General features: G+C 35.8%; 1 protein-coding gene and 1 pseudogene across 2 annotated transcripts in view; one reads left to right on the top strand and one right to left on the bottom strand.

Moving 5' to 3' along the window:
* Nucleotides 1-26,531, bottom strand: part of Trim33 (tripartite motif containing 33) — a 116,248-nt gene that overhangs the window by 38,836 nt on the left and 50,881 nt on the right. For both annotated transcript variants that reach the window (XM_076862901.1, XM_076862902.1), the window contains exons 5-6: nt 4,381-4,497; nt 964-1,078 (exon numbers count right to left, since the gene is read on the bottom strand). In XM_076862901.1, the coding sequence (XP_076719016.1) occupies nt 964-1,078; nt 4,381-4,497 (232 nt within the window). The remainder of the gene's footprint in view (nt 1-963; nt 1,079-4,380; nt 4,498-26,531) is intronic.
* On the top strand, nt 10,465-11,447 carry LOC143403378 (neo-calmodulin pseudogene; annotated as a pseudogene).

Genomic DNA, 26,531 nt, shown 5'->3' with positions numbered 1-26,531 from the left:
AACTTCAATGATATGGGCAAGAATACTTTTAATTTCACAATTCTGTTTCAATGGAAAGAAGTATTTAAAAGACAGAAATTCAGAGATAATATTTTGTTTACATAATTTCTTTTATTTGCATGTAACTAATGTTTGTAATTTCTTAAGAGTTCTATGCAGAAATTGAATGGAAAAAATTTAAGGGCAATCTGAGATAAATGAAAGTTACTTAATCAATACATGGCTTAAATTCAAAGGTATAAAGAACATAACCCCATATTATTTGAGCCTACTTAATTAAGAGCACAAAATTTCAAACAGGAAATTTCAAGGTGAGAAGTTTCTTTTCTGAGAAATTCAACTGCTCAGAAAATTCACATTTGAAATGTTGAGACCTGTAGGCAAAGTCACTGATTTAAAATTAATTTGAATTTAACAAAAATAACTAGATACACCTCTAGAAATTAACATCTACATAATCATCTAAAAATATGTAACACAAAAACCTAACGACATAAAAATATCAATATTGAAAATTTATAAATTTCAACATAAGCAGCATGTTTGGCCAAACTATGGAAATATTTTAATATAAGATGAAATACACAAATGGCACAAGCAGAAGCCCAACCTGCATTTAAATGAAAAAAAATTAAACTGAGGCCCCTTGTTAGGGGGAAAGAAAAGAAATGTGACAGGCCTGCTTTGTCTTCACTTACATCACATTTCAATAATTTTTTTTTTTCATTTCCAGGGAGGATATCACTATCTCTATGTATACAGCTAAAACTAATGTTATCAAATTGGGCCACAAGTAGTTAACTAGAAAAAAGGTCTCTTTCCCAATAGAAAATTTAAAAAAAAAAAATTTAAATTTTACTTTACTTCCATATCCCCAACCATTTAAGAGTTTTCAATAAACATTTAAAAACAGCTGAAGAGCAAGAGAAGCAGTTTTTGTTTTATTTTGGCTTTGAACCATACCTCTAGCTGCTGTAAGAGAGATTTTCCTTTCTTATTAATTTCATTGATAAGGGTGAAAATGGCCACTTTAATTTCCTGTTCTACTCGTTTGTTAGTCTCATTTACTTCTTTTATCCTGAATAAGAGAAATGCATCATTAGGTTATCAACTTATCCTATGTCTTTGAGTCATCAACTGTTACAGAAATTCAACTGGGCACTTAATCAAGAAATTAAAGTCAAAACTTTGTCAAAGTGTACAACTTATGTTTCAGCAGATCTACCACTTAAATTTGGTCCAAACAAGCTATGTATAGAGACAAAGAATGAATTTAATATTTAGGAAATTTAAATCAAGCTTATAAAAGGTCAGTTCATTAAGCTGGAGAAAAATCTCCATTAATCACTAGGACATGAATGAGATATACAAACATCTAATACACCAAGGACTAATGGCTAGTGTCAAATTAGTACTATTTAATATTAATACTTTCCTTGAACAATGTGCAAAGATGGGAATCTATTATCACCCTTTGAAAGGGCAGGAATCAAACTTGAAAGCATTTGTTTGTTTTCACTTAAAACTTAAAACACTTCAAATGTGGGTTCTGTAATTCTCCCTCCTTCCATAAATTCCTCTCATAACAGTTTCTTAGTGTATACAGTAAGAACATTAAAATATTTTCAATCTTGTTTCTTTTCTCTTTTTTTCTTTTTTTTGCAGGGGGCGGGGGGGGGGGGAAGACAGGTGCCGCTGGGAATTGAACCCAAGGCTTCTCACAATTTAAGCATGTGTTCTACCACTGAGCAACACCCCAAATATCTCCAGTCCCTAGATCCAATTTTTAAAATACCCATTGAATAGCCATTAGAAATAGGTATGAGCACCCATAATGGTTGTGGAAGTTTTGATAACTTACAAAATGGGACAAAAGCAATCCCAACAATATAAACAAATAAAATGCCAACATAAAACCATAATAGGCAGTCTTTACTTTTTATATATTCTACTTCGGTACAAACTGCCTTTCATTTGGCTAAATTCATATCTGAGTAATTTTAATATACTCTAAGCAATAGTTTCATAGTTTTTTTTTTTTCCTCCGTTGCCTGTATATCACAGCTTGTTTGGGCACTTATTTGTTAATTTTATTGAATTCTGTCCTTATTAAAGTGAGTGGAATACATTTTTAAAAAATAAAGGAATCAATTACTAGGGATAAGAAATATAAGTCCTCCACATAAAATGACTGAGCCAAAGATGAAAATCATTAAGCATGGTGAAAGCAGAAGAGTTAGCCTGAGTCTTATTGGACTTAAGCAAGAAAGAAGAAAATATGTACATTTAAAAATAACAGGCCATCTAAAAGCAGGATTTCGGGGGACATAAAGGAAGCAGTGTTAACCTGTCAGCTCCTGCCTGGCTATCCGTACTCACCTGCTGCTGCCATGCTTCCTGCCATTTGAATAAACAATATTTCTATACAGCAAAAATAAATAAACAAATAACAGGTTGTATATGGTAGTGTATACCTGTAACCCCAGTTTATTGGGAGGCTGAGGCAGTATGCTGAACTTGGTAAGACCCTGTCTCAAAATAAAATTAAAAAGTGCTGGAGATGCAGCTCAGTTGTGAGCCTATGCTTATCCCGGTCTTCACGTGTGTGTGTGTGTGTGTGTGTGTGTGTGTGTGTGTGTGTGTGAGAGAGAGAGAGAGAGAGAGACAGACAGACACGGCGGGGGGGTGGGGGGGAGCATGGATGTAGCTTTGTGTGGAACACTTTCTTAATATGCATGAGGCAAATAAAACAAACAAAAAGGAAAGTACATTTCTCTTTCCTGTGAAAAGAACAGCTTTTATTTTTCAAACGTTGTTCAGGATGTGACTACTAGATACATTAGCTTTTTGAAACTCCCCAAAAACAAAAAAGGAGAGAAGGGAGATTATTAGAATTGTAAGAGTTTTTTTTAAAGCTTTCTGATGAAATCATTAATTTACCCAAAGCTATATAATATAAAATATAAACATTTTGTTCTATTTCTGAATACAAATCCAGGGACATATGTAAAAAATACATACAAAGCATACATTTAAAAATTTGGGATTGCCATATGAATCAACTATCTTCCTCTGAAAGGGTCGTCTATCAATAACTTCAGAGAAGACACATTTATCTTTTCCAACATAAACCACAACTTATCAGCAATTTAATCTAAAACATCCTGACATTTCTTTAAAAAAAAAAAAACAATCAAGCATCATTCAACAATAAGCCTCTCCACCCCCCAAAAGAGACAACCATCAATGGATAGTATGTGCATTTACATTTATTATCTATAGGAGCCTTTCATTTTCTTTTGGTATTACTTAGGATGAAAAGTTCTACCTTGTTTAAAGCACTATTTTCATTCATTCAACTATTTGATATTTGAGTATCTGTTTGTGTGTTGTATTTTGTTTTGTTTTGCAGAACCAGGTATTGAACACAGGAGCACTTAACCATTGGGCCACATCCCCAACCCCACCTCCACAGCCTTGCCACCACTTTTCTTTAATATAGGGTCTCACTAAGTTACCTAGGGCCTTCCTAAATTGCTCAAACTGGCTTTGAACTTGTGAACCTCCAGCTGTAGTCTTTGGTCTCTGGGATTACAGGTATGTACCATCATGCCCAGCTTGTTATGTGCCATTTTAATCATAACAAATTAATAAAATTTAATAGGAGAAAATTCCAATATTTGTGAGCTTATGCAATAATTATATTGTGACCCTATTCATACTTTTAAGAATTTTCATGTTTTAATTATGCCAGCTCCAAGTGTTTGTCTTTCTAGTGTAAGAGTCCTAACTTTGTTAACCTATTTGCCCATGGAACTTATTCCTATTTTCCCCTATAAATTAATTTAGTTTTTTAAGAAATGTATGAAAATACGTATAAGTTCTTCTCTTGATAAAAATAACAGCAGCAGCTAAAATCTGGTTGCTTACAATATGTGAAAAACTATATTATATATTCATGTTATAATGCTATTAATAAGATAAAATACTGTTTTTAATGCTTGTTTTAGAGACGGGAGAATAAATTTGTTCACTATACTTGTTCTTGCTCCTCTATACTGTACCTCCCACACAATCTTTACTTTAAATTCTATAATTCAATTCTCTACATATTAAATTCTTTTTCCAAGTTTAAAACCTATACAGACTAATCTTTTTAATTATAAAATAGTCAAACATATATGCTAAGAGTATAAAAATTTTCTAGTCAATTAAATTTTGCTTAACAAATACTATAAACCCAAACTCAAATTACATCATCATTATTTAAAAATTAGGTTTTCTGTATATGTTTAATAAGTAAACAAACATTTTTAAGTGGATTTACTCCTCTTTAATAATTCTTAATATAAAATTATGGTTTTAAGGCAATACACTTACCTATTCTGCACCTGAGTAGCTGCAAAATGAACATAATTCTTCTTCTCAAGAAGCTTAGCCAATAAGTTTTCAATTGCACCTTTCTGATTTTGAAAAGCTTCTTCTAAAAACTGATACCTTTAAACAAAAACAAAAAACACATTTAAAATGTAAAATTTAAAATTGAGATCGGGATATAAAGAAGAATAACTTGAGTCAACCTTGAAACCTTACATAAATAATCAACTCCATATGCTAGCCACTTGTGTATTACTTCAAAGGCAACTTTTAAATAGAAATTCCTTTTCTTCTAATCATGGACAGCTTTTATTAAAGAAAAAAAAAAGACTGAAATAATGTTTTCTGTTAAAATTTTGATTGATGATCATACTTTAAAAAAAATCCAAATGTTGGATTAAGTTATAAACATTTTAAATCATAAAACACAAGCATACCATACAAATATACTATCAAAAGAAGGGGGGGAAAAATCACTCTGTTCCAATTTCACAAAACCCACTATTAGCACTGTAATATACAGTTCCTTGTTTGTCTGTGCTGGGGATTGCCAGAAAAAGTATTCTACCACTTAACTACATCTAATTATGCATTTTCACATGTACGTGTGATCATACTATATATGCAATTTTGAGTCTGAATTTTATTCTTTATCTTGTCTTTATAATCATACTTGAAATAATTTTTGAATTCGAGATGCCTTGTCAAACTTTACAAAATGATTATATCAATTAAAAATATTGGGCTGCGGTTGTAGCTTAGGAGTAGATTGCTTGCCTCACATATGTGAGGCACTGGGTTTTGATTCTCAGCACCTCAGATAAATAAAATAAAAAGGCCCATCAACAACTAAAAATGAATTTTTTAAAAATATAACCAATACCAGTTTAATTTCAACTCTGTCAACTTGATTTAGTATATGTTAGAATTTTCTAGTGAAGGAAGTATAGACTTTACCGGTTAGTCATTACTAGAAAGCTAAAATAATAGTTTTCTTTCCTTTTTGTAATTTATCTATGTGATTTCTACATGAGTAAAAAAGATTCATCTGGCTCATAGTATAGTTTATATATAGGCACAAATATGAGCTGATACCACACTGTGACAAGAGCTATAATGGTGGTGTATATTATAATCTAAAACAAGAATCTACTAACTAAATCAGCCTCAACAGCAAGGAAAACTTCACAGAGATGTCAGAATAGAAACCTCTGTTGGCACAGTTAATATATTATAAAGACATTAAGATGGTCAAAGGAATATGCAAAGGACAGAAGATAAAGCAGTAACTGATTTTAAAAAAAATCCAGAGGCAGCTAAGCATGGTTATGCAAACATCTAATCCAGTGACTTGGGAGGCTGAGGCAGGAGAATTGCAAGTTTCAGGCTAGCCTCTGCAACTTAGTGAGGCCCTAAGCGGCTCAACAAGACCCTGTCTCAAAACAAAAAATAAAAAGGGCTGAAGTCTTAACTTGATGGCAAAGTGCTCTTGAGTTCAATAAGGAAGGAACAAATGAACAGAGGGATGGGATGGGGGCGGGGTACAAAATAATGAAGAAAGAAAGGAAGGTAGATTATTCCAGAGGCAGACTGTAAACGACCTGGTATACCATGGTACTTCTGCATTTAGTCTCTTAAATAACGGGAAACCCTTGAATATTTCTAAGCAGAATGTAAATATCAGATTTACATTCTAGGTAAATAATCAGACAGAAATAGAAAAATATCTAAAGAATAGAGTAGAAGTGAAAGACCAGTTAAAACTCCAAGACAGGTGATAGACCATTCAGATGATGGAAAGGAGTACTATTACTGGTTGATATAACCAAACAAGCAGGAACAAATGACTCTGTAAGAGATCAAAAGCAATGCAGATCTGGGAGGTGGTTATGGCAAGGTCCATAGTTAGAATTGAAAAATTCAATGCCTAGTTAAAGCAAAGTCAAGGAAAAGTCACAAGGAATGAGGCATCTAAGATACTGACAAAAATGTAAACATCCTTTAAGACACTGGTATCACGAAAGTAAAGGCAGGAATAGATATGCAAATAAAAAGCCTAGGAACACTTAGATGTCTTTATCTCAGGTAGATGTGGGGAAACCGCTATAAAATTAACATAAAGCGAAGTTTACTAGGTTAAGAATGGAGGGCAGTAAGAAAAAGTGTAGAGCAATATGCAGATCTGTGTTATAGAAAATTGTTGATCAGGTTTTTATTTTGTGTGCTGATTTAAAGAAATATTTTACTGTGGTAAAATACATATATTAAAATTTGCCAGGGGCTAAGGATGTGACTCAGTGGTAGAGAGCTTACCTGATATGAATAAGGCCCTGGTTTAACCCAGAGCACAGCCAGTTTAACTATTTATCTATTTAGTAATTAACTATTTATCTTTTATTTATACAGGTACCACAGATAAAAACCTAGGGGTGCTTAACCACTGAACTACATTCCCAATCACTTTTATTTTTTTTATTTTGAGACAGGGCCTCACTAAATTGCTGAGGTTGGCCTCAAACTTGGGATCCTCCTGTCTTATCCTCCCAAGTCTCTTGAATTGTAGGTATGTACCACCACATCTGGACAGTATGACTATTTTTAAGCAATCAAACTGTTTGTAAGATTGTGCATATTAAAATTATCTAAGATGTTAATTAAACAGCCCCCATTATACATGTGGTTTTTTAATTTAGAAGACTTTTAGCAGGGCATGGTGATACATGCTTGTAAGCTCACCAGCTCAGGAGGCTAAAGCAGGAGGATCACAAGTTCAGCCTGGACAACTTAGCAAGACCCTATCTCACAAAGTGGGTATACTTCAGTGGTTAAGGGGCTTGCCTAGCATGCTAAAGATTCTAGGTTCAATCCCCAGCACCCCAAACACATGCGCACACATCCCACTTCTAAAGCTGTCCTATTTTTGGATAGGGTACCCATGAGAATTGGTTCTTTCATTGAGAAACAGCATTTGATTTATTCCATATACAACAATTTTTTTATGGCCAATAAGAAATGTTTTACTATTGCTAAATCTATACAAATAAAGTACAAGTATCAAAATTCCATGCTAATCCTTTTGACTTAAAAAACACTATCACGGGCTGGGGATGTGGTTCAAGCGGTAGTGCGCTCGCCTGGCATGCGTGCGGCCCGGGTTTGATCCTCAGCACCACATACAAAGATGTTGTGTCTGCTGAAAACTAAAAAATAAATAAATAAATATTAAAATTCTCTCTCTCTCTCTTAAAAAAAACAAAACACTATCACTGTGAAGAAGAAAGACCTTTTGAAGCTGAGTGTGGTAGCACATACCTATAATCCTAGTGATTCAGGAGGCTGAGGCAGAAAGATCACAAGTTCAAAGGCAGCCTCAGCAACCTAGGGAGACCCTAAGCAACTTAGTGAGAACCTGTTTTTAAATATTAAAAAAAATAAAAAGGGGTTTGGGATGTGGCTTGGTGGTTAAACATCCCTTGGTTTAATTCTTGGTACCAAAAAAATAAATGAAATAAAAGTTTAAAAATAAAAAGGACTGGGGATGTGGCTCAGTGACTAAGTGCCCCTGCATTCAAATACCCTGTAACCTTCACCCCCAAAAGAAAATCTTTTGAAGGAAGGCTTCATTATGTCTGCAAATAAGAAGACATTTGGTAGAAAACTCAATTACTATTATCAAAATTTACAAAATCCTAATTCATAAATTTAACCCTAACCCAAAATAAGCATTCAAGTGAACAAGAAACAAGGAAGTATGATATTTGCCTAAACATGTATACCTAAGTGAAAATATGTATACCTCCCTTTCCTTATATAGGGATTGACACTTGAGTTGAATGCAGAAGGATAAATAAATGATAGCTTTCTAGGGAGACCAACTTAGAAGAATGGAATAACTGCACTGAAAACAAACAAAAACCCTAAAAGTACAGAGTTTTAAAACCACCTGTTATTTTCAGGTTGACGTAATAGAAGGCAAAGGTAGAAGACTGAAGAAGTACCAGAGCTAAGGAGCCTGTACATTTTGCTGAAGATAGGTTCAGATAATAAATAAGGGTAAAACGATAAATGCTGGCGAGGATGCAGGGGAAATTATACACACATTGCTGGTGGGAATACAAATTGGTACGACCAGTCTGGAAAGCAGTACAGAGATTCCTCAGAAAACTTGGAATAGAACCACCATTTGATTAAGTTAACCTACTACTTGGAATGTACCAAAAGGACTTAAAATCAGCTTACCATAGTGACACTGCGTCATAAATGTTTATAGCAGCTAAGCTATGGAACCAACCTAGGTTCCTTTCAAAAAATGAATGGATAAAGAAAATGAACTATAACTCAGTGATAAAGGATGGCATTTGCTGATAAACAGAAGGAACTGGAAACTATCATGCTAAGAGAAAAAAGCCAGTCCCAGAATACCAAAGGCCTAATGTTCTCTCTGATACATGGACACAATGGGAGGCAGAAAGGGGGAGGTCGAAGTTCATTGGATTAGACAAAGAGAAATGAAGGAGGGTGATGGAAATAGGAACGACAGTAGAATGAATCAGACATAACTTTCCTATGTTCACACATGAATACACAACCAGTGTAATGAATCCGATATAACTTTCCTATGTTCATACACGAATAAACAAGCACAAGAATGAAAAATTATACTATGTCAGATACTCTCTACTGTCAATGTATATTTAAAAAGGGCATATAAAAGCTGGGCATGGTGATGCACGCCTGTAATCCCAGCAACTGGGGAGGCTGAGGCAGGTGGATTGCAAGTTCACAGCCAGCCTCAGCAGCAGCGAGGTGCTAAGCAACTCAGTGAGACCCTGTCTCTAAATAAAATACAAAATAGGGCTGGGGATGTGTCTCAGTGGTTGTGCGCCCCTGAGTTTAATCCTCAGTACCAAAAACAAACAAATAAATAAATGAAATATAAAATACATAATGGTGAATTATCAGGGATTTATTTAAAAGTGATGATCAAATTGTCTGTGTTCACTTAAATAAATTTCAATTGTATGGTCAGAACAAGAGAACTCTAGAATTTTTCAAACAGGTGAAATAAAACAAAAAAGGGAAAATATAAAGGTAGTTTTGATTATAAATTATCTCCCATAGTTTATAGATTTAACGTAGCACAAATATTTTTCTAATTCATCAAAAGTCTAACTGAAATACTTTAGAAACAGGAAAAAGGAAGAATAAATGAATGAAATAAGTATAAATTTGATTAATAAGAACATTTGAAAGTATTTTTTAATTTTAATCTTGCATTGTGAATTAACAATTATTAATGTGCTTTCTCAGACACAATGTTTTCACTAGTATTTCAAAACATCTAAGTAAAAATTATATATGCCAGGATTTAATTTAGGATGAAAATCTAAGAAAATTTCCTAAGCTTTAGGCTAAAATTATAGAAACTCAGTATAATAAATATACAACTGGTAATCTGGTTTTTATCAGAATGAATCATCATGCCCATGCTATTTTATTATTAGAACCCATTTTTAATGCAGTTTGTTCAGCTATTTTTGAAATTATAGTGCTCATGAATAAAGGATGGGAGATGGGTGAATAATAAGGTGTTATCTTAATAGGTTGAGAACCACCTCAGCTAATAACTTCAAACTTTTGAATGCACACCTTGTGTTTTAGTAAATCCTGAACATTACTACCTGACTTGCCAAATAAGTACTTAGTGACTGTTAATGATTTAATTCTGAAGCATCTGGGAAAAGATTTATGCTAGTTTGTATTCAAATCAAATTAGCCCGGGAAACTTGATTGGGAATTTGAACCCCAGATTTTTTATTTTTTTGTACTGGGGATTGAATTTAGGGGCGCTTTAACATTGAGCCACATCTGCAGCCCTTTTTATTTTGAGACAGGATCTTACTTAAGTTGCTGAGGTTAGGATCAAACTTGTGATCTTTAAGCACGTCTCAATCTACAGATAACATCAGCTAGACTTTTTTGAGATTTATTTTGAGAATTTGAGAATTTAATAAAATGTCATATGGATTCTCTCACTAAATCCCCCAATCCCCACCCAGTCCTGGGGATCTAACCCAGGTCTTGTGCATGTCCAGTAAGCCCTGGACAACTGAATTATATGCTTATACCATCAATACCACCAGACCTTACATCTTTAGAAAAACTTAATGATTCAGATACTATTCTTTTGTAGGGAAGGGGGCACTGGGGATTGAATTCAGGGGCACTCAACCCCTGAAACACATCCCCAGCCCTATTTTGTACTTTATTTAGAGACAGGAACTCACTGCATTGCTTAGTGCCTCGCTTTTGCCAAGGTAGGCTTGATACTCCTACCTCAACCTCCTGAACTGCTGAGATTACAGGTATGCGCCACCTCGCCCACCTCTAGATGCTATCTAATTAGTTGAGTGCTATGGACAACTCAATATTTACCTTTATAGAACTATACTAAGAATAAACTGGACAAAACACATAAAGCACCTAAGGCTTTAGTAAGAGTCATAAGAGTTTAAAGCCTGATATCACTGATATCACGGATTTCGAATGGAGTAAACTAGGCAGCAGTGTCTCCAAAACCAGCAGCACTTATAGCAAGAGTGACCAACTGTTGGAATTGCAGATTACAGAATTCAAAGAAGTTTATTTGTTATTGTTGTTTCCATTATTTGACAAGGATGGTGATAGAAGTGCAACAACAAAGAAACTGGGAACTAAAATGAAGTCTCCTGGGCAGATTTCCACAGAAGAGGAGTACAGGACATAATTAATGATGTAGATGCTGATAATGGCATAGCTGATGATATTAAACTTCTGACAATCGTGGAAGAAAAATTAAAGACACAGACAGTGAAGAAGAATTCTCTGTGATTCAGACTGGCAATGCCTCTAACAGTACAGCAGAGCTTCACCAGGTGATGACTAATCTTGAGAAGTTAAGGGATGGAGAATCTGATAAAATGATCAGGGAAGCAGATACTGATGACAATGGACAAGTAAACCATGAAGTAATGGCAACAAAGGAAAGACATTGTACCCAATTGTTAAATTTCTTGCAAAAAACTATTTGACTTTTGTTTGTAACTGATATAATAGGTTTCCCCTACTGTCCAAAAATAAATAAGATTGACAGACCCTTAGCCATGCTAAAGAAGAGAAGAAGAGAGAGAACTCAAATTACTAGCATACGGGATGAAAAAGGCAATGTCACAACAGACACTTCAGAAATACAGAAGATTATCAGAAATTATTTTGAATCCTTATACTCCAATAAAATAGAAGATAGTGAAGGCATCAATAAATTTCTTAAGTCATATGATTTGCCCAGATTGAGTCAGGAGGATATTGACAACCTAAACAGACCAATATCAATTGAGGAAATAGAAGAAACCATCAAAAGATTACCAACTAAGAAAAGCCCAGGACCGGATGGGTATACAGCAGAGTTTTACAAAACCTTTAAAGAGGAACTAATACCAATACTTTTCAAGCTATTTCAGGAAATAGAAAAAGAGGGAGAACTTCCAAATTCATTCTATGAGGCGAACATCACCCTGATTCCTAAACCAGACAAAGACACTTCAAAGAAAGAAAACTGCAGACCAATATCTCTAATGAATCTAGATGCAAAAATCCTCAATAAACTTCTGGCGAACCGGATACAAAAACATATCAAAAAAATTGTGCACCATGATCAAGTAGGATTTATCCCTGGGATGCAAGGTTGGTTCAATATACGGAAATCAATAAATGTTATTCACCACATCAATAGGCTTAAAAATAAGAACCATATGATCATCTCGATAGATGCGGAAAAAGCATTCGACAAAGTACAGCATCCCTTTATGTTCAAAACTCTAGAAAAACTAGGGATAACAGGAACATACCTCAATATTGTAAAAGCAATCTATGCTAAGCGTTAGGCTAGCATCATTCTGAATGGAGAAAAACTGAAGGCATTTCCTCTAAAATCTGGAACAAGACAGGGATGCCCTCTCTCACCACTTCTGTTCAACATAGTTCTCGAATCACTGGCCAGAGCAATTAGACAGACGAAAGAAATTAAAGGCATAAAAACAGGAAAAGAAGAACTCAAATTATCACTATTTGCAGATGACATGATGCTATACCTAGCAGACCCAAAAGGGTCTACAAAGAAACTACTAGAGCTAATAAATGAATTCAGCAAAGTGGCAGGATATAAAATCAATATGCATAAATCAAAGGCATTCCTGTATATCAGCGACAAATCCTCTGAAATGGAAATGAGGACAACCACCCCATTCACAATATCCTCAAAAAAAAATAAAATACTTGGGAATCAACCTAACAAAAGAGGTGAAAGACTTATACAATGAAAACTAGAGAACCCTAAAGAGAGAAATAGAAGAAGATCTTAGAAGATGGAAAAATATACCCTGTTCATGGATAGGTAGAACTAACATCAAAATGGCGATATTACCAAAAGTTTTCTATAGGTTTAATGCAATGCCAATCAAAATCCCAACGGCATTTCTTATAAAAATAGAGAAAGCAATCATGAAATTCATATGGAAAAATAAAAGACCAAGAATAGCAAAAACAATGCTAAGCAGGAAGTGTGAATCAGGCGGTATAGCTATACCAGACTTCAAACTATACTACAGAGCAATAGTAACAAAAACAGCATGGTACTGGTACCAAAACAGGCGGGTGGACCAATGGTACAGAATAGAGGACACAGAAACCAATCCACAAAACTACAACTATCTTATATTCGATAAAGGGGCTAAAAGCATGCAATGGAAGAAGGACAGCATCTTCAACAAATGGTGTTGGGAAAACTGGAAATCCATATGCAACAAAATGAAACTGAATCCCTTTCTCTCGCCATGCACAAAAGTTAACTCAAAGTGGATCAAGGAACTTGATATCAAATCAGAGACATGGTGTCTGATAGAAGAAAAAGTTGGCTATGATCTACATACTGTGGGGTCAGGCTCCAAATTCCTCAATAGGACACCAATAGCACAAGTGTTAATAACTAGAATCAACAAATGGGACTTACTCAAACTAAAAAGTTTTTTCTCAGCAAGAGAAACAATAAGAGAGGTAAATAGGGAGCCTACGTCCTGGGAACAAATCTTTACTCCTCACACTTCAGACAGAGCCCTAATATCCAGAATATACAAAGAACTAAAAAAATTAGACAATAAGATAACAAATAACCCAATCAACAAATGGGCCAAGGACCTGAACAGAAATTTCTCAGAGGAGGACATACAATCAATCAACAAGTATATGAAAAAATGCTCACCATCTCTAGCAGTCAGAGAAATGCAAATCAAAACCACCCTAAGATACCATCTCACTCCAGTAAGATTGGCAGCCATTAGGAAGTCAAACAACAACAAGTGCTGGCGAGGATGTGGGGAAAAGGGTACTCTTGTACATTGCTGGTGGGACTGCAAATTGGTGCGGCCAATTTGGAAAGCAGTATGGAGATTTCTTGGAAAGCTCGGAATGGAACCAGCATTTGATCCAGCTATTCCCCTACTCGGTCTATTCCCTAAAGACCTAAAAAGAGCACACTACAGGGACACTTCTACATCCATGTTCATAGCAGCACAATTCACAACAGCAAGACTGTGGAACCAACCTAGATGCCCTTCAATAGACGAATGTGATAAAAAAAATGTGGCATTTATACACAATGGAGTATTACTCTGCATTAAAAAATGACAAAATCATAGAATTTGCAGGGAAATGGATGGCATTAGAGCAGATTATGCTAAGTGAAGATAGCCAATCCCTTAAAAACAAATTCCAAATGTCTTCTTTGATATAAGGAGAGTAACTAAGAACAGAGTAGGGACGAAGAGCATGAGAAGAAGATTAACATTAAACAGGGATGAGAGGTGGGAGGGAAAGGGAGAGAGAAGGGAAATTGCATGTAAATGGAAGGAGACCCTCAGGGGTATACAAAATTACATACAAGAGGAAGTGAGGGGAAAGGGGGAGAAATGAATTACAGTAGAGGGGATAGAGAGAGAAGAGGGGAGGGGAGGGTGGAGGGGGGATAGTAGAGGATAGGAAAGGCAGCAGAATACAACAGACACCAGAATGGCAATATGTAAATCAATGGTTGTGCAACTGATGTGATTCCGCAATCTGTATATGGGCTAAAAACGGGAGTTCATATCCCACTTGAATCAAAGTGTGAAATATGATATATCAAGAACTATGTAATGTTCTGAACAACCTCCAATAAAAATTAATTTAAAAAAAATTAAAAATAAAGTCTATCTCTTGTAAACCAAAAAAAAAAAAAAAAAATTGCCAGATATTAAGATCATAGTAGTATTCCAGAGTTTACCACTGAGATAGAAGCAACAATCTTCAAGAGTAAAAGGGAATGGAGTTTTTTTTTTTTTTGTCTTGGGTTTTGTTTTGTTTTTTTTTTTTTAATTTTAGTCGTAGATGGACACAATACCTTTATTTATTTTTTATGTGGTGCTAGGGTTGGAACCCAGTGCCTTACACATGCTATGCAAGGGCTCTACCCACTGAGCCACAACCCCAGCCCAGGAATGGAGTTTTTAGAGGACAGCTAGAAGGAGTTGTGGATGGTGGCATAAATTAAAATCTGGATATTCCAAAGGAAGAAGGAGAAAGAATGACCTACAAATAGCAAACACCTATCTCACCTCTACAACCAGTGATACACAGGACATGAAAGAAAAAAAAAAATTCACCAGTTAAAAAGGCTGCAGAGGAAATAGTATATTATAGCAAAATGCCCCAGTATAAGATCAAAGTTGAGGATCTTTCTCTTAACAACAAACCAAGAAGTCCAGAGAACAAGTAGAAGAAGGGTCAGAATTGAGTCTGTATTGAGTATTGAGTCTTATAGGAATTAAAGGATGACAGATGGAAAGATATCTCAGAGTACAGAACTTTCTTGGTAAAAAATCAGGATAAAGGAGTTGGTAAATTCAAGGCTGGTAATAATGGAGAAGCTGCAAAGGTTGGTGGTAAAGAGGGTTGGAATCTGGAGCTATAATCTGTGAGATGGACAAGAAATTCCACTTCCAGTAAATCAACCCCATCTTTACCCCAGTTAAGGACTGAAGAATGAAAGTGATCTTACAGTGATCATCATCATCAGTAGAAACAGACTTACTTCAAGAGACAAGTTCTCTCTTATCCCATTCTGACAATCTCTTAACGTTTCTTATGATCTATCATATATCTCAAATTTCTGTCAACATTGTTTTTCAATTAACCCAATAACAAACATAGTAGATATGGTTCCATTTTTACTTTCATTTCTTTAGTCTAAAAATTGCAGAGCTGTTGTTTGAGGTATTCCTTTTACTTTCTTTGGTTTAATAAATTATTATGGAAGATCATATCTCCTGATCTTTCCATAAAGAGGTACATGGGAGACAAAGTTTCTGAACTTTTGAATGCTAAAAAGGTATAATACATTTTACACTCACACCAGTTTACAGTTTAATTGTAGTATTCTAGGTTGAAAAATTTTTTCCCTTCACCTTTCAATTTCTGAGGTCACTATTCCAGCATCTTCTAGCTCCTCATATTGCGATTTTTTTTTAAGAGAGAGAATTTTTTTAATATTTATTTTTTAGTTTTCGGCGGAAACAACATCTTTGTTTGTTTGTGGTGCTGAGGACTGAACCTGGGCCACACGCATGCCAGGCCAACGCGCTACCGCTTGAGCCACATCCCTACCCCTGCTAATTTTTTTATGGTCCCATTTATGATTCCTATCTCATTGGCTGGCAACATTTTAATATTCTTTGGAAACTTATGATCTTAATTTTAATCCATTGTATACTGTAATTTTTTGATAGTATACAATTCAATATAGGTCTTTTTGTTTGTTTACAATCATTCTAGAAACTAAAGACATTTCATTTTGATGACTTTGGGTTCTTCAAAGAATTTCTTGCCTTAGTTATCTGATAATTTTCCAAAATTTTGTTTTTTCATATTGTATGTCTGTCAGAACTCATAATCTAAACATTTTTATTTTCCCTTCTTTGTTCTGGTTTCTAGGGGACTACCTAGAGTTTATTGACCAAACCTATTAATTTTTCATTTTAACCATTATACTTCTAGGAGTGCTTTCTACTTTGATTATGACTTTTACAGAGATCCTGTCCTTATACAAAGAAGCTGTGACCAACAGCTTCTTAAATCTTTGAGGATGTTGTAATTTCTAGTAATTTGACATCTCCTTTGGTTCCTACATCATGCTATTTCATGCTTCTTCTTTTTTCTCTAGTGCATCTTGGTCATTTTTCATGTGCATCCAACTGTAGTGACTAACAGTGGCTCATATAACAAGACACTAGCCAAGCACAGTGGTGCATGCCCATAATCCCAGCGACTCAGGAGGCTGAGGAAGGATCGCAAGTTCAAACCAAGTCTCAGCAAAAGCTAGGTGTTAGGCAATTCAGTGAAACCCTGTCTCTAAATAAAATTCAAAATAGGGCTGGGGATATATGGTTCAGTGGTCAAGTGCTCTGAGTTCAATCCCCAGTACTCCCCCTCCAAAAAAAAAAAGACAGGAAATAGGTAGTTGATGTGTTAGTTAAACAGTTCAACATCAAATCTAGAACCCTTGAGAGTATTTTCACTTTCCCTCACCAGCAGATAATAGTATCATATTTCCCAACATCACATCCAAATTCAAGAAGCCAGAAAAAAGGGTGACACCAACATTTATTCCTTTTTATCAAGAACAAAACATCTGCAAAATCTCTCACTAAGCAGAATTCTGCCTGTATTTAAGTGAGCCTAAACTATGAATTTACAGTTATCCTGATACCACAAATGTTTCAAGAATAGATTTACAAAAGATAGAAACTGAAATTTGGCAGGGTAGGACAGGGTTGGGGGTGGATAGTGGGGATTGAACTCAGGGACACTCAACCACAGAGCCACATCCCAGCCCTATTTTGTATTTTATTCAGAGGCAGGGTCTCACTGAGTTGCTTAATGCCTCGCTAAATTGCTGAGGCTGGCTATGAACTTCCTGCCTCAGCCTTTTGAGCCACTGGGATTATAGCCACCACGCCCAGCAGAGACTGGAAATTTTTAACATATCCCACAACATAAGCCACAGTAGCTCCCCTCCAATGTCATAATCCTCAAACATCCATTCATACTTAATATACTTAAAACACTCTTGGATTCCTGTGAGAGAACAAGATTTATGGACTGGAGTAGGAAATCTGGAAAAGACCCAACTTTTAAACTAGAAATGAACCTCAAGTGCCAAATTTTAGCAACCTCTTTTTATCATTGACTTTCTCCACATGATGAAAAGTTTAGTGCCTAAGAGGGATATAGGAAGGGATTATAAAATGGGAAAGTCTCACTACTGGAAATTCAGAAACAAGTGGGTAGAGGGTGCTCCTACAGTTTAGTCACCAAATTTATAATCTTTTCTATTTTAGCCTAGTATCTTATCCCAATCCTTCATATTCCCAAATCCAAAGTGTCTCTGATTTTATTTCTCTCTAGAGAAAGAGCTCAACTTTTACGCTATTTATCATCTCAAGATCCTGAGATACTGTGCGTTTCTGAAAAATAAACTTATTGGCTTCTTTTATATTTCCTTAGCATACCCTGAGTTCATTCAACTCTACCAGATCAATTATCAGATCTTCCACATCTATTTTTCCTAGCTTCTATATACACTTTAAAGAAATATAAAATTATTTTCAACCTGCATAGTTTATAACCAACATAAGTGGGCACTAAAATGCAAAACAATATCAGTTGATAAAAACAATGGCAATTCAAAGCCTATATCATATATGATGATATAAATGCAAAAATCTTTAAAACATAATTACTTCAACCACAATTTGAAGATATATTGAAGGTATCCTTAATCTCATGATGCCTAGGTCTCAAAACACCAATTCTCGGGCTGGGAGTGTGGCTCAGAGGAAGAGTGCTTGCCTTGCACGTACAAGGCACTGGGTTTGATTCTCAGCACCACATAAATGTAAAATAAAGATATCCACCTAAAACTAAAAAATAAATTAAAAAAAAAAAAAAAAGGAATCTCTCTGTAATCCCTATCTCCTAAGTATTCAAAATCACAGTCAGGTTCCTTTTTTCCCATGCATTTGGTATGGCTATTTGTTTTTACTTCATCCCAACATTTGCCCATTTAAAAACTGCTCTTTTTATATTGTAAACTTTAATCTTGGAAATTCTTTTTTCACCTTTATCTGTTCATAATCATTTGCAACTGAAGAGCAAACCCTGATTCTTTGAATCCAAGTTGAAGCCTTATGGAGAATTACATGTATTTTATTCAACTGCCCTCACTGGTTAGTACTTAGTAGAAGGGTGAGCTGGGGAATTGTCCAAAAGTAAAATGCTGTGACATCCTCTTCATAAAGTCTTAGAATATTAGGTTGAAAATGCTGGACTTCAAGAACAAAGTTTTGAAAGAATCATTCTGAAAATAATTCTCTGATGAACCAAGCATCTTTACTGGGTTTATACATCACAAGTAATATACCCATGACCTCTATCACATTGGAGACAGTTTGGATTTGCCAATAAGAAGTGATTTTTATGAATTCCCTCTATATTTGCACATAAAAGGGCAGACAGCCACTCTTTATTTTCCTTCCTGGCAGGGAGATTTTTCTACTTTCCTGAATGCCTTCTGGCATTGACTTTCAGAAGAGGTCAGTCTCATCCCCATTATCATAGACAATTTTTATCTAAATGGCACAACATTTTCTGAAGCTGAACTTAGGACTTGTTCCATACATACTTTTTGGTTCCTGATTGTATGCCCATTTGGAAATCTAAAAAGCCAAGCAAACAGACCTTTCAAGGCTGTTCACCCAAAACATTGTATAAATCTCTGTGCAGCAGCCTAAAGCTTCACAGGTCCAGCTAAGTGTTTCTATTGGTACCACGTGTAGATGGCATCATCTATATCACTGTATTTTGCTCCTGTTGTCTTCTTTTCTTCTCAGCCCCTACTAATGGCATGTCTTACTTAAGTACGAAGTCTAAAATAAATTTCTTAATTCTTTTTAATGTCAAAAAATGTTGACTTCCTGATTCCAAATTTATCCATTACAATTTTAAGAAATCATTCAGCTTCAATCCTAGAAAGTTTATTTTTAACTCCAAACTCAATGTTTCCCTTACTTATTCATACTGAAGTTGATTTGTAACAACCAACAGATGAAAAGAAAAGGGAAAGTATTATTCAATTTGGAAAAACATTTTAAAACACAAAAAGGAAACAGAAGGTTTAGGCATTTGTATTAGAAAGTAATACAAAGTAATGGATTGAAAGGCATAAGGGCTCATGACTGAAGGGCTAGTCTCCTGTACTAGAAAGCTCCCAATGCCAAAGTCTTGTCTCGCTATTGCTATTACAAGACACGGGAAATCAGTTTTTGGAACACCCCGTCTTTTCTCTCCCTTGACAGATATAACTGATCCCATCAGGAATAACAGGAATACCTGCATATTTTCCCTAACTGAACAGAGGGAAAAAGACAAAATGAAGAGGGAAGGCACTGAGAGATGTGTGTTAACAAGAACAGAACCAGGAGGCTAAATCAATACAACACGATAATTGAGAAGAATATGAAAAAGACTAAAAGGCAATGACAAAGTAATCTTATACAGCAGAAATGCAGTGTGGCTTCTCCTTAAATAACTTGATTTTACTTCATCGCCAGAAAAGAAAACAATGCTTGTGTTGGTCTGTATTAGCAGCACTCACTGGGCAAAAGTTCATCTACCTGTATAAATGCCAAATCTCAAGGGCGCTGACATTAAAACATCTGGAGAGCTGGAACTTGGGAACAGTTGTGTAGAATCTTTAAGTGAAGGAAAGCAGGTCAGTTCTGTGGCACATATGAATGAAATCCAACACTGATTCAATGTAGCAGTCTGAAAGACCAAGCCTAATGTCTGTTATGCTGCCAAGATCATCCGTAAATAATTTGTTAGAAACACCTTTCCATTCTGAGATCTTCTTCCTTGGGTACACTTCTTAAGTATCCTTTTTTCAATGAAATGTTTCATATTTGGAATATATCAAGTTTCAGAATCATGTAAATTCTTAGAGACGGGTCTGAAACATTTTTTTTTGAATTTTTTTAATATTTATTTTTTAGTTTTTGGCGGACACAACATCTTTGTTTGTATGTGGTGCTGAGGCTCGAACCCGGGCCGCACGCATGCCAGGCAAGCACGCTACGGCTTGAGCCACATCCCCAGCCTCGGGTCTGAAACTTTGAAAAATATTTTACCATAGTTAAAAATAAATAAGGTCTACTATTTCATTTGTTTCCCAAATTTACATTAGAATGCTAAATAACATGCTTTTCTTTTTTAAGTTATCAGAGGACACAACATCTTTGTATGTGGTGCTGAGGATCAAACCTGGGCAACGCGCACACCAGGCGAGCGCGCTACCGCTTGAGCCACATCCCCAGCCCTGCTTTTCATATTTGAAACTTTGTTTCCTCCTCAGTGTAGATTTTACTTAATTTGAACCAAGAATCAGCTGTCTGAAGAATTCAAAATTTTCCCTAATGGTGTTTCTGATCAATTGTTTGCCATAAGTCCTTCTGCTGGTAAACTCTTCTGTAGCCCTGTGCTTCTCAAACAGGCCTTCCAAGGTCTCCTCATGCTGCCCAAAGTCATTCCAGGTCTTGAGAAATTTCCTACTCTAGATTAATTTCATGGGTTTCATTCCAGATATAAATTCAGTGGTTGGGGGGAGGGGGACGGGGGATGTAACTGACACTTTTATCCATTCCAGGTACACACAAGAAAAATGTTACCAGCTGGTCCAGTGGCACATGCCGGTAATCCCAGTGACTTGGAAAGCGGAGGCAGGAGAACACCGTTGAAAGCCAGCCTCAGCAACTTACCCAGGCCCTAAGCAACTCAGTGAGGCCCTTGGCTGGAGGCCCTAGGAAACTCATCGAGACCCTGACTCTAAATATTTAAAAGGAAGGGGGTGTGGCTCAGTAGTCAAGCACCAGGGATATAATCCTGGTGCCAAAAAAAAAGAAAAGAAAAAAGAATTAACAGCTATGATGAAAACACCATGCCCGCAGAAAGCTTATAGGCCTCTTGGGAGCCATCCCTGATCCAGGACACAACTGACAGGCACCAAATCCCCTCTTTCTCAAGGAGGGTGCCATGAACCCCACACACTGTGGCAGGCAAGGGAGGACATAAGCACAGGCTTGTAGTAGGGCTGGGCTTGTGGCCCCTGTATTCGGGCACTGAGCTTTTGAAAACTAACTGAAATTTCCACTATAGTTTCTTTCCCATCCTCTCTGTCCCCCATTAGGAATTGAACCCAGGGGCATTTTTTTAAATATTTTTTGTTGTAGATGGACATAATACCTTTATTTTATTTATTTATTTTTATGTGGTTCTGAGGGTCAAACAGAGTGCCTCATACTTGCGAGGCAAGCGCTCTGCCACTGAGCCACAATCCCAGCCAGAACTGAGGGGCACTTTACCACTGAGTTACATCTTATTAAGTTACTTGCTAAATTACTGAGGTCTAGCTAGTCTGCTGTGAGTGGTCTTGAACTTTACACTCCTCCTGCCTTAGTCTCCCAAATAGCTGAAATTAAGGGTGTGGGCTACCATGCTAAGCTCTATACCTCTTTCAATCCTTTACTGTGAATAAAACTTTTATAGAGAGAGAGGAGGAATAACCCCATTGTTGGATGGTACAAAATTTCATATAGTTTCATAGCTGCTTTCCTTTGTGAGAACAATATCCAAGGTCATGAAGTATCCCAAAAACCTCAAGAAAGTGATTTTAAAGATAAAAGAAAATTTGTAGGTCAATATGTTAGTAACAGTCAATCAAAACTACATTATTAAGGAGCACTTACAATGTTAAATACTTTGTAGGTACAATTCTCAATCTTCACAACAAACTTTAAAGTTGGTAATATATTTTCTCCATTTAAAGATACATATAACCAATTCCAATTTTAAGTATATTAAAAGTAACTGTCTCCCATGTTGCCTGAATATGGCACTGTGTATATGCAATAGTTTAGTTTACATGTTTTTCTTATTGTAGTTTTAGTTTTACTAACCTTGTTATTATTAATAAAGTTGAACAGTTTGCCTGTTGTTTAAAAAAAAAATACACGTAGCCAAGTGCAGTGATGCATAGCTGTAATTCTAGCTACTCTGATGACTGAGACAGGAAAATCCCAAGTTCAAGAACAGCGTAGGCAACTCAGCAAGACTCCATCTCAAATTTTAAAATAAAGAGCTGGTAGTATAGCTCAGGGGTAGAATACCCCTGGGTTCAATACTCAACATCAGGGAAAAAAAAAAAAAAAAAGATGTGCATAGACACACAGTTCACCAGGGCTGGGGTTATGGCTCAGTGGTAGGACACCTGCCTAGCATGTGTGAGGCACTGGGTTCGATCCTCAGCACCATATAAAAATAAATAAATAAAACAATGTCCATCTACAACTAAATAAATATTTTTTTAAAAAGTTCACTATCTTTATCACTATATTATGTATCAATTTTTCAACAAGCTGAAAAGGGGGAGGAAAACATAATCAAAACTAAATTACTGACTATAGAAGTCAATGATGTTTGAAAGAAGTTCAATTTGTACTCAGAGGACAAAATTCATATCTTTCTGATAAAGCAGGAATTCAACATAAAGATCTAAAAGAGTAATATAAAATCAAACTAAGGGGAAAATGAATAAGGATAAAAGAGAACTGTGAGAATTACAAAATAATAGGTAAGTCACTAAATGGCCTATAAAAGCCGCAAACTAATCTAATAAAGAATAAGGGGAAAAACTCAGCTAATTTCATAAAAGACAGAGCCACAGGTCTTAAAAAAAAAAAAAAAAAACTTAATGTTTTCATTCAAAAAGAAATGGGAAGCATGTCTACAAACCCACCTTACTTGAGAGGCTAATACAGGAGAACCACAAGTTCATGGTCAGCCTCAGCAATTCAGGCAAACCCCTGTTTCAACATAAAAATAAAAAAGGGCTGGGGATGTAGCTCAGCAGTAGAGTGCCCTTGGATATACCTGGGGTGGAGGGGAAGGCAAGTTGGGGGGGCATTGAGAGGACCTGACTTCACTGATAAGAAATTTAAAATCCAACAGGCCCTACAAAGGATGAAGTCCAGATAGAGAAAGAGGGACAAAGGAAAAAAAAATGAAACAGAACATGTTAGTTAAGATAACACATAGAAGTGAACTAGTTTTAAGGTCATATCAACTCTACTAACAGACAAGGAGGGTGAATCTATAAGTCTAAGAAATTACATGTGCAAAGGCAGAGAAGTTTGGAACAGCACTGTTTTACTTGAGTACAAGTGGAAGATAGCAAACTATTTTGTGAAAGATTTAACCTTGCCCAAAGAGAGGTTTGCCTTTTGTCTTCAGTTCCTGGAAGGTAATCTCTAAGCTGAAATGTCCCATCAAGTATCTTTGTTACCTGGGGATCTTGAACCAAGCTGGATAACTAAATGTCAATAATATGAATATAAGTACCAGATCAACCTCAAGATGGGCTGTCCTGCAAAGTTTGCCATGTGGACAGTGAACCATGTCCTTATGATGAACCTTGACAAAAATTCTGGACACCAAGACTCAAATGAGGTTCCTTGATTGGCAATATTCTTGCACACCGTCACACATCATTGGCAGGGGGAGTTAACAATAACTATGACTACACTAAGAGAAAAAAACTGGAAGCTCCACATTTGTAACTCTACTAGACTCTGCCCCATGATTGCTTCTTTTTTTCTTTCTTATTTTGTTAGTTCCTGGGGATTGAACCACTAAGGCATATCCCCAGCCCTTTTTATTTTCAGACAGGGTCTTACTAAGTTGCTGAGGATTTCAACTCAACTTTGAGCAACTCTGACTCATTGAAACACATTGTTTGGGAAGAGTTAGGATAAGAGGCCAGAAATTAATAAACCTTAGATTCCTATGCTGCTGGAACTGCAGCTGCAGTTACTAGAAGTAAAAGTTGACAATGAATTAAAAACCCTATACCTAAGGAGCTGACTCACCAAATAAATATATCAGCCAGTCTAAGATATCTCAACCAGTCTCAGTGTCACTTCTAAAGGAAAATTTATCCTGGGGCATTGTACCTGGTAACAAGGTAGTCCAAACAAGAAAAAGACAAAATCAGAAAGCTACTAAACCAAAGAGTTATAATAAGAGAAACTGTCACATTTTGTAGATCAACAGCATCAGCTTCCTAAAGAAAAACCTTTACCAAACTGGATTATGAGAGTGATTAATACAGAGGCAGTATCTTTGGTTTTGAATGCTGTGAAATGTAATAGCATATTTGAGTTGATTTAGGTCACACAGCTCACTACTAAACACCCATTAATTGTTATATATGATCCAGATATACAGTAGGTTATTTCTTAGAAGACAGGTAGTTTGCTGGACTCAATAAAAGCCACTATTTCTGCCCTCAGAAGGGAAAATGTCCTCCTATAAATGCTCAATGGAACTCCCCAAAATAAGCAGCTGAAACACTTCTCACACAGCCATGCTAGACTGTCACTATTGTTAAGAATAGTCATCTAGGAGCTGGGAGCACTGTAATACCAACAACTTGGGAGGCTGAGGCAAAAGGGCTACAATTTCAAAGCCAGCCTCAGAAACTCATCAAGTCCCTAAGCAACTTAGTGAGATTCTGTCTAAAATAAAAAATAAAAAGGGGCTTGGAATGTGGTTCAGTAGTTAAGTGCCCCTGGGTTCAATTCCTGGTACCAAAGGGGGAGGGGGAGGGATGAATAGTAGCCTAGTGAGTATGCAGCATAGTTGTGCAAAATCTAAGAAGTCTTATAAGATTTTAGTATCTCAGCTTCTCTTTGTGGGTCTTAGAGATCTACGGAAAATCAATGACTCCTAAGAAAGCAGGAAAAGATAAAGGGAAGGGATCAATAGATTTACCTCACATTTGGTTATGTAAAAATATGATGAATAAAGCAGACATTAATGGGTTTGAAAGGAAGGTCTTAATGCACCATTAACCCGGTGGACCAACAGGAACCCCATCTAGTCCCTAATATTTAAAGAGCCTTAAGTTAGCTTTACCCAGTTTGAAGAAATTTTAAAATTTTAAGGAATTTTTTAAAAAACTGAAATGCCTAGAAGAGGCAAAGTCTTCTAACTCAACCCCTAATTGGGGAACCAAAGCAATAATCCGATGGTGTAAAATCTATGTATAACATGTGACTCCCCCCAAACTTAACTACTAATAGTCTGCTGCTGACCAGAGGCCTTCCCAATAACATAAACAATTGGTTAGTGCATATTTTTATCATATATATATTATACACAATAAAATATACTACAGAACATGGAGAGATCACGTTTTACTGTAATACAAAATATACTGACAAGATGAATTGCTCATATAGATTAATATCACAAGGCATTTTAAACAGATACTCCCAATACCCAATACCACAATTTAACAGGGGGTGACCACAAAATTATTGCCATAGTACAGTATGCACTACAGTTAATTTCTTGAAGTCATAAGTTGATACTACATCTTTCTGTTTACATTTTTCTTAACTGAAAATGGGTTGTTATTTAAGTTTTGATAAATTTTTTTAAATATTTAATTTTTAGTTGGAGTTGGACACAATATATTTTTTATTTCTTTATTTTTATGTGGTGAGAATCAACCCCAGGGCCTCGCACATGTTAGGCAACGTTTGACTCTATCAGTTAGTCAAACATCAGCCCAAGTTTTGCTAAATTTAAAAATTTTTCATAATAGTTATATTATGTATATTTTATGGTGGTAAAATTTTTGAGAATATCTTATTACCTACATATTATGCATTAATAACATTTCTAATTTCTTTCTGTTTAACTCCCTGACAGGGAAACCCGATGCACTTTAAGTCCAAAATCTTACTGTTCTAATAATTATTGAAGTTAAGTTCTAACAAATGTTAAGGTTAGACCGGGAGGTGGTAATGCTGCTGGGATTGAAGTGATTGTTCACATTAAAATCAGAATATTTTCCCAGCTACTAGGAAGGTTAGGAGGAAAACTGCAAGCTCAAGGCCAGCCTGGTCAAC

The sequence above is a fragment of the Callospermophilus lateralis genome, chromosome 7, assembly GCF_048772815.1.
Source record: "Callospermophilus lateralis isolate mCalLat2 chromosome 7, mCalLat2.hap1, whole genome shotgun sequence".
Lineage (NCBI taxonomy): Eukaryota > Metazoa > Chordata > Mammalia > Rodentia > Sciuridae > Callospermophilus > Callospermophilus lateralis.
Note: the sequence above shows the minus strand (reverse complement) of the source record. Positions and strands in the feature narration are given on the sequence as shown.